This window comes from Saccostrea cucullata, unplaced genomic scaffold (genome assembly GCF_032062105.1).
Source record: "Saccostrea cucullata isolate Sc308-1 unplaced genomic scaffold, CSIRO_AGI_Scuc_v1 ctg21957, whole genome shotgun sequence".
Classification (NCBI taxonomy): Eukaryota; Metazoa; Mollusca; class Bivalvia; order Ostreida; family Ostreidae; genus Saccostrea; species Saccostrea cuccullata.
Window position 1 is genome coordinate 10,256 of NW_026923351.1, and position 10,137 is coordinate 20,392.

At 35.7% G+C, this 10,137-nt stretch overlaps 1 protein-coding gene across 1 annotated transcript; it reads right to left on the reverse strand.

Annotated features, from left to right (window-relative positions):
* Nucleotides 1-1,463: 1,463 nt before the first annotated feature.
* LOC134263806 (uncharacterized) lies at nt 1,464-8,767 on the reverse strand. The gene is given in 10 exon segments (XM_062746184.1): nt 1,464-1,489; nt 1,492-1,694; nt 2,107-2,347; nt 2,754-2,936; nt 4,283-4,389; nt 5,142-5,297; nt 5,387-5,480; nt 5,762-5,948; nt 6,530-6,674; nt 6,831-8,767. Coding segments are annotated over 10 exon segments (3,279 nt in total).
* Between the last annotated feature and the right edge of the window lie 1,370 nt (nt 8,768-10,137).

Sequence of the window (10,137 nt, forward strand, 5' to 3'; positions counted from 1 at the left end):
GTTGTATTGTGAAACATCATAGAGCAGTCGGTAGAATGTCAGTCTTCACTATAAATCCGAACTTTCAGTTTGTACATTTAGAAAAGACATTCAATTAGTGTACACTACAAAAGTTTACGATATCTCTTAAGACTACTAGTATTGCCTCCCGTCATAGATTATTAGGGTACTGCATGAAGACAACGTCAAAATATTAAGAAACCAGAAGATTCTGTCGAGAATGAAGCTCTACTGATTTTTATGTGTATCTTAGTCTACTTCTGTTCAAAGTTATATTGAAATCAGACCAAAACTGTAGGACGAGTAGCATATTGAAACAATTTCACAGAAATTTCTATTTTTAGTAACCACGGCAACACTGTTCATCGAAATCAAAAAACCGATAACGAGAATTATGTATCTTAGTGTAAAATACTCGTGTGCCAAGTTAAATTGAAATCCGACCAAAAATGTAGGAGTAGCAATTTGAAAAATTGTTTACAGACAAACAGCTAGACGGACAGACAGACAGACGCCGGACGCATTACTATCGCATAAGCTCTTCTGGTCTCTGACCAGTAGAGCTAAAAAGGGTCAGTCCAAAGACCACATGGCAAAATATCAGTTGTCCAGGAGATGCTTTCTCTAGTGATTCATCTGTCATACAGATTCCCTTACTGAACACGTGGTCGATTTGATATTTCAGCCAGATTGTTCTTCTGAGATAATAAAATAAAGATAGAGCAAGGGATTTGACCGGGTGGAAGAACTGTGTGGCGACTGTTCCTTATGTGCAATTTAGTAGGAAAGACCAAGCAAATAAATATAAAATTAATTCAGCAGTTTAGGCCATGGACTGAATAAAAATTGTATAACTAGTATACATATATTTTTACAAAATACATTAGATGGTTGGGATTTGGCATTACTCACTAAACACTATAAAGAAGTCGGTATTCAAAGAAATGAGTGTTTGTTTATTATGCCCGAAACATTTACCATATATAGCTTTTGACAGAATGATAATATTCTTGAAATTTTAAATCTTTTATTTCAATTATGTAATTTTATATTACAATTTAAGATGTACAGTACATGAAACAAAAACACTATAAAGAAATTAACAACAGGCATTTGTATAAGTAACAAAAACTAAACGAGTTTTGACTCACACAAAAAATGTTTCATACATGTAAAATACATGTAATTAGGTAACAGCAATTCGTTTTGTGCAATTATTGAACACAAATCATATATAATATCTAAAACTTATCTAAGTTTTGTAGCAATTCTAAAGAAACAAACAGATTCTTTCTGTGCAATAAACATATAGATTATCAAAAAAAAAAATAATAATAAAAGTGTTAAATAATTTCACAGGGTAAAAACGAAATTGTTACATTCAAAAAACAGTATTGAATGTCAGTAATGCCCCCTATGCCATTTAGAGCACTCGGAAAATATTATGCAAGCAAGCTTGGAAATTAGGAGAACATTTCTTCCTCTGGGGCTGAGAGACCCATGTTCCAAAATTGTTTTGCTTTAACTTCAAAACTAGTGCCTTTTTAGCTGTCTGAAATTCAGTTGCTGCTTGTTTGGCCTTTCCGTAAGTCTTGAAATTCAGTAAATTGTTTTTTCCTAGTTTCAGACACACTTCTTTGAAGCTATCGTATAAATTCCTCTTGGAACAGCGAGAAAATAAAGTCTTCTCAATGCTAAAGAAGACAATGTTCAGGTTAAAAACAACAAGAAACAACAAGAAAGCAACATTATTGAAACATATTAAATGAGAATGCAATTTACGGATCAAAGAAGAGCATATCAAATTGGAATGAAAATGCAATTTTATATTTGAACTTTGAAACACATTCTAAGCCAGAAGTACATTCACATCTCATTCTAATACAGTCAAACCTGCTTATCTAGAAATTAAAAAGACCAAGGAAAACTTTGAGATATTTAAGGAATCAAGATGTGAAGGGTAAAATACTTCAGGAATAAGTGGCTGAGATATCTAAATCACTATATCCGTGGTATTAGAGATATCAGTGTTTTATGTACCAAAGTTCAACTGTATTTAAATGCAAACAGACAAGTTAAGTGAACTCTAATTTATAAGGCACAAACCTTGTGCAACACAATCCCAGAGTTCCATCAGTGACCTCAGGTTGTGCATCAGCAAAGCACCAATTGACACTGAAGGCCTTTGTCTTCTGGGTCTCCCTGGGGACATCACAGACCGTGACCCTACCCAGCCAGGGGTGGTTCAGATGGTAGGAGTCGGGGAGCTGGGAGTTGATGTCTGGATCCCCTCGGGCAAGACGGCAACAAATGGCACGGGACAGATGACCATGATCATATAGTAATCCTGCCCAAACAAAGATTGAGTGTTAGTTGAATGCAAAATTAAGCCAAAACTGTAAGGAGAGAATCCTTTCATGGCTTCATTTGGCATATAAGTTTTTATATATTTTTCTGCAAACAATTTTCTTATCTATTATAATATATAGTAAAATTAATTTAAAGCAAAGTGTCAGGGATGGCCAATCTTGTTTCCTTTCAAGCATAATATGTTATATCCATGAAGTTCACGGAATATTTTAAAATCACAGTGAATGAAAACCACCTTCCTCTAGAATGAAAAGGGTGTCAGCTATGGCACATTTAAGCACAAAGATAAATAGTAAAATGGAAATCAAAATGAATGTCGGAATTCACAGTAAAACAGATAACAAAGAATCAGATTTTACAGTTTAAGACTGTTACACTCTTACCTAAAGTCAATGAATCGAGATAAACAGGATCCATAATATGACTAAGTAATGCCCCCTGCATTCCGACTACGTTCCAGCGACAAATTTTATCTGTACAGGACATGGTTCGCAGCCTTTCTCCCCTTTGGATCCCATCAAAAGTCTGAGCTGTGAAATCGTCCTCTACTGGAATAGTTCCTTCACCTAATAAGAATCAAAACATTTCTACAGAGAATACATTTATACATGTAGATTAATTTTTTTTACATGTCAAGTTAAAAGCATTGATTGTTCAGTGACTACCGAAAGTTCAAGATGCAAACAGAGTTTAGAATATGAAATATATAGACAGAAATTAAACTTAATAAACATTTATTAACTTTTTGAGAGAAAAATGATTCCCTCAGCTATTAAATTTTAATTTACAATACTAAAAATTATCAAAGCTCAACATAAACAAGAGGCCCATGGGCCACAGCGCTCACCTGAGCACATCGACTTGGAAAAAGCACATATCAGATCAGAACTGAAAGTTTACTGAGGGGGGGGGGGGGGGGGGGGGGGTTGAATTTTAAACCCCTCCCCCCCCCCCCCCCCCAGGGGATCATTATCTGAATGAACTAGAATCTACACTACCATTATGATTCCATATAAATATTACTAATCATGGCTTTGAAGTACTTGAAAAGAAGATTTTAAAAGGTTTACCTATATATTCCTATGTAAAACTTTGGTCGGCCATTTTAGCCCCACCCTACCCCCAGGGGTCATAATTTGAAAAACTTGAATTTACAGTACCTGAGGATGATTCCACATGAGTTTCATCTTTCCTGGCCCAGTTGTTCTTCAGAAGAAGATTTTTAAAGATTTTTCCTATATATTCCTATGTAAAACTTTGATCGGCCATTTTGGCCCCATCCTACCCCCGGGAGTCATGATTTGAACAAACTTGAATCTACATTACCTGAAGATGCTTCCATATAAATATGACCATTCATGGCTTTGTTATTCTTGAGAAGAAGATTTTTAATGACTTTATCTATACATTTCTATGTAAACCTTTGGTCGGCCATTGTGGCCCCGCCCTACCCCCGGGGGTCATGATTTGAACAAACTTGAATCTACACTAACTGAGGATGATTCCACATAAGTTTCATCTTTCATGGCCCAGTGGTTCTTGAGAAGAAGATTTTTTTAAAATGCCATTAATTTTTCACTAATTCATATTATTTATCTCCCCTTTGAAGAGGGCTTGGCCCTTCATTTGAACAAACTTGAATCCCCTTCACCCACTTTGTGGCAAGTTTGTTTGAATTTGGCCCAGTGGTTCTTGAGAAGAAGATGAAAATGTGAAAAGTTTACGACAACGACGACGGACAAAGTTTGATCAGAATAGCTCACTTGAGCCTTCGGCTCAGGTGAGCTAAAAACTAGGGAAAGCAATTCAAAGCATATTCTGTAAACCAGTTATTCACATTTTTTTATTTACAGTTCTTTACTTTGGAATAAATTTTAAAGTTGATACAGTAACTAAGAATCCAAATCCCTACCTCCCTCCATTTTGGTTCGGACCAGCCCCTGGGCAGCACTGGTGAAAGTGGGCGTGTGTGTTCTGTCATCTATATTGCTCAGTACAGCATTGTTTGAGGCTTCATCTCTACAAAAAAAAATGCTACATTTGGTTATGTCCACTTAAAGGTGAAAATCTGTATGCCAAATTTCAATTCAGTATGTGCAACAACTGCAAAGAAAATGAACAGAAACTTGGTGACTCGACTGACAGCAGCAATATGCCCTTCCTTTGAAGGGGGGGGGGCATAAATGTAAATATAGGGAATGTTTTTAAGTTTAGTGTGAATTATTGGTGTGTAAATTAGACAGACTTGTGTGTAGGCATATTTTTTATGAAAAATGCCTGCTGTCTGTGTGATGTACACACTAATAATTCACACTAAACTTAATTACATCTCTTAAACATAAACATTTTTGTAAATATTTCCTTCTTCCAATGACACACATAAACAACTTATTTATAGTACTTTTTTGTATTGAATTCGAAAAAATCACATATCAAACACCTCAGAGACATATTTTATGATGTTATGTTCAATTAAAAAAAATCACTTCACTAATGATACAGTTTAAGTAATAATGCATTGAGATATAAATTGAAATATAAATTGTGATATATAATCCAATCAAGACCTAAGACAAGTGTGTTTTACTTCACCAATACCAATTAAAGGCTTAAGAGTTTGGCAAAGTAGGAGTGACTGAGTGAATGTCTCAATAACCTCTGACCCAAACATTTAATGAAAAACCTGCTGCTGTCTAGCAAACAGTCCTCCTAAACAAGGTATGACTGTGAATTTTTCAGCAGAGGTGAATGTAGTTGTCGACCAAACTTACCTTGGAGAGAATAAGGCTCCATCTCCACAAGGAGCAGTAGAAATATACAAATGAAATGTGATGTTTTTCTTCAAGCAGATTTTTCCAGTTGGTGATGGCTCAAAAAGTCGATGATTCTTGGCAGGATTATAGGTCATCAACTGCTTGTATAAAAACCTGCAATTTAAAAAAAAAATTATAACTTTATTTCTTGTCTCATGCTGTGTATGCAAGATTTAGATTTATTTTAATGTAAAACTCAATACCTTATAAATCCTCTTCTTGAGATGATTTCTGCATGAGAATCATTCACTGTATTTCCCTCCAGGCTTAGTTGTGGCCCAGTGATACACCTATTTCCTGTACAGAAAAAAAATGTTCAAAAAACTTTGCACTAAACTGTTAATCTTTTTTTTTAAGTGGAAGTCAAAATTAAGTAAACAAATTACAGTTTCCCTATTACGCATTCTCCAGATGGGATTACACTTTTACAATAAAGGAGGTGGGTGTTAAGTGATAAACTGCTGACCAAACTCACAAATCTTTTAATAATGGTGTTAAAATTGACATACCCGGTAATACATATCTTATATATACATTCATCAAGAAAAATTCCTTTACGTAATCTGATAAATGTATACCTGTCCCTATAGCGATGACTGTTCCAATGTCATCTGGAGCCATTTTCATCACGAGTCCTGCGATAACTTTCCTCCCTGAGAAATTTTCACTGATGCTGGCCGAAAGCTCATTAAAAGATCTGTGGACCAGTGCTGCCATTTTGTCAAAGTGGGTCATTTTGTCTATAGACACTTGAGGCTTTGATGTCTTTAAAAGAAACCAAATTTGAGCGTTTTTAAAAAAATAATAGCACAACTTTCTAATTTTCGATACACTGTAGAATCCACTAGATCCCTACTTATAAGTGACAAATTATGTGAGCATCACTTTTTGCTGAAATCCATGTAAAATAACGGTCCATTCATGAAACTTTGACTAGAGCCATTTTGCAATAATAACTACTTGCGAAAAATAAGGAATTTACAGTATGAATTCTGCCAAAATATTCCTTTATCCACTGACCATGACTGATGGACTCAGTAAAAAAAGTCTTGTTTGACATGATCTGACCTACATTTTTCAAGACTGGAAAGTAACTATCTCAATGATAACCATCATTAAAATCTTATTAGAATAAAAAATTCTTGATGTTTCTCTACCAGACTATGTCTGTCTTTACCAAATAGTGTCAGTTATGCAGTTTAAAATTTAGAGTTACATGCCAAACTAAAAAGAATTAACCCTGGCCAATGAGAGTCTATTCAAAATGTTGAAGGTTTGGGGATAATGAACTAATCTGCATTGGTTCCACATTCATTGAATATGAACAATGCCTGTTATATACTTACAGCAGCACTATTTGTGCCTTTGTAGTCACCAGAAGCAATAAGTGCCCTCAAAGCCTTGTCTGCTGCTTCCTTTCTGCCATCTTTCTTGTTGGAACAAGTCACTTCTGCAATCTGCTTACCACCAATGAACACACCCATAACAAACCTGACAACAAAGCAAAACATTAATTTTATACAACTCCTAGCATATCTTAAACATACAAATAAAATCCCCCAAAAAATCTTTTTCAGCAAGCAATGGAATTTTTCAAAATTGTATTTAAAATGCCACTAAACCATTTACAGTGTATTTATATCTTACTTTGGTTTATGGGAAGGCCCACTTTGGGAAATGACTCGGATTTCTGCCTCCTGGTGTCGTGACTGGGCATATTCCATGAGAGCACTGACAGGATTTTTGTTAAGAGCTGCAAAACTTTCTGAATTCAGATCCAGAGGACTTGGCTCAAAAGGATTTAACAATCTTGTACTTCCCATGGGAGGCAAGGACTGTGGCTGGGGGTCCATTCCACCGGGATACATACTGGGCCTCATGGGCAATCCAAGGGATCTAGGCCCACTTCCACTGTCTTGCAATCCTGAATCAACATGTGGTAAACAATTTGAAGAATTGGACATGCTTTGCTGTTGATAAAATGTCTGTGGTGGACTTGATGCTGACTGTCCTGCAAGTCTCTGCAGCCCTATACTGACATTACTGGTAGAAATCCCCATGTTTGCCTCTGCCTCACACCTGGGTGAAATACCTGTCTGATTTAACTGTTTTCTGATCACCTCCACTGGAGGAGGGGGGCGTGTGAAGCCGCCAGGTGAACCACTAGTGCTGGTACTCTGATAATTCATCAAACCTCTCCCCCTCCCTCTTCCAAATGTTGTAGGACCTCTCTGCTGAAAATTAAAACTAGACTGTACAGCATTTAAAGATGGGGGTAAACTTGAAAAAGGTGCCCTTGCATTTGTACCTCCAAATGGTTGGGAACTACTTTCTGTAAAATTAATGGACATTAAAGGTTGAAGACCAGGACTGTCTTGAATGCTCATGTTTTCTCTTTTATTACTGATGGTACGGGTAATTGTTTGTTCATCACGATTTTGCAGTCTTGAAAGGTCAGTGTTACAAAATTCACTGTTAGGGTTGTTCACAAGAGTGGCTGGCACTGGTGGGGGACCTGTAAATTCCTTTTTCATGTTTCGAGGAGGAGCACATATCTGCTGTACTGTCATAAGTCCTTTTGTTTCCATTTTCCCTATTTTGCTCTTAATATAATTTTCACCTTTTTCTGTTAGCATGTAAATAGTCCCTGATGGAGAATTAGTTGTGGAAACATATTTTGATTTTAAACAGTTCTGTAGAATATCTTCAACCTCACCTTTTTCTAGGCCAGCTTTGCTAGCAATAACGAAATTCACCCCTGTACTATTGGGACACTTTAACAACCCTTTCAATACTTGGTCCATCTGCCCAGGTTCACTCATATCACTGTCACTTTGATAGTAAGGTGCTGTAGCACTGCTACCAGTGTCCTCTAACTGACTCCCTGAATTATCTTCAGGACTGGTCACCAGAGGAGTGGACTGAAGAGGAGCAAGATATGTTTCCATTTCATTCTCTGTGTCTTCGCCAACACTCGTTAAATCACTTTCATCGTCGATGTAACCTTTGCTTCTTAAAGTCCTTTTGGCGTCGTTTATTTGATCCAAATTCAGACTAGGTTCCGATTGCGAAGACTCGTACTCGATCTCAGATAACTGATTACTCGTAAGATTTCCCATGAACGGATCCTCGATACTCACATCAGCACTTGCACATTGACTAAAATTGCTGTTAAAAGTATTCGAAGCATTAAAAGACTGTTCAAATTGGCCTTCCACTTTTATACCTCCAGAGTCCTGTTGTGGTTCTACATATGCAAATTGTGGTGAATTCTGTAGCATCCCAACTCCCACTATTCCCGGGTCATCCAACAAGGCAGCTTGCTGCGTCCCTTCTGCAGGATTTAGGATCCATGTTACTGACCCCCTATCTCCAGACCTTTGCACTATTCCAGTTTTCTCCATGTGGTACAATGTGGGATTAATATCTCTTGATGTTCTGAAGCCTAAATGTCTAGCTATGTCTATAGATTTGATAGGCATATTTTGGGTTTGGAGAAACTGTATAATTTTCTGTGCCTGCTGAGGATTGATCTGAAAGGTCTTTAATGAAAAGAAGATGTTTAATTTAATGAATATCAACATTATAGATAAATAATCAATAATAAAAATACATTTTGCATTCATACATGAATTTAAACTGTATTTCACACTGTGTGATTAAGAAATGCCATGCATTATATAATTCAGATGTTTTTAACTTATATTTTTTTTTATTTTCTTTTAAACAAATGTAAGTATCAACATGATCAATACATATTGTGACATATATCTTTCACATCTATTTCTTTCTGCTAACAGGCTTAACATTATACATAACATCCCTGTCAAATTTTGGAATATAACAAAATTTTTATTTCCAGAATTACTTAAACAAGCATCATTGGGTTTTTGGAAAAAAAATCTATAATCCTTCTTGAAATATTTTGAAAAAAAACTTTATTTCCTTAATAGTTTGGTGTATATACACTATTTTATTTTCATTTTTTTTTCTCAATTTTCCCATTTCATATGCCATGCTTTTAGGTTCCTTACATAGTATGAATATATTCTTTTTTCAGAAAAGTGGACAGGCTTCTCCCTACATTCGGATATATTTACATTCAGTGTAATTTTCTTTATGAAATCCATTAGAAATCTATAATGTTCAAATCTCTATAACACATGCGAAACCTTGTCACCGCACGTTAGAATACAAAGTAGGAACTAAATATGCATTTTCAATACTTTAAAAACACCAAAATGTACATTGTTTGACACAATTTAATTATATATAAAAATTGCATTTAGTTGAGTGTAACATTGAAAATTTTAACCCCCAAAAAACCATTGTCAACCGAGGCGCAGCCGAGGTTGACAATGGTTTTCGAGGGGTTACACTCAACTACATGCAATATTTATTATATTACACTGAATGTTTTATACAAATACATATAACAGTGAACAGTGCGTGCAAAAATTCTGCGCAGTCGCTAATTTTTGGAATATCACCCGTCATCAAGCAATGTTGACTGTTGCTACGCAGGAGGGCGTGGTTTCATTATTCAGCGGATAATAGTGGTTTTTATCAAATGTTTCACGATGAATCAGATTCAAGTAATTTAATGAAAGCATAATACAGGTGACTCTTGATCTCTCGAAGTTCAAGGGACCGCAAGAAAAGTTTGAGAGATAGAGAGGTTCGAGAGATAAAAAGTAAATAAAATCCGGAATTTTCAGTTCCGATCATTGAAGTTCTACTTTTATAGATACCGAAAGTATATGAGTATATGTAAGGCGACCATAATTTGATTTTTAGTTTTACGGATCCGCCGACTCTAAAAATTTGCATTTCAAAAAAAAAAAAAATTCGGAATTTTTCAATCCACTCGTGTCAAACCTGTGTTTTATAAAAGCAAATCAGTCAGACACGTAAAAATACACATGTGCAGAATGGTAGAAGAATGTGAGCTGTC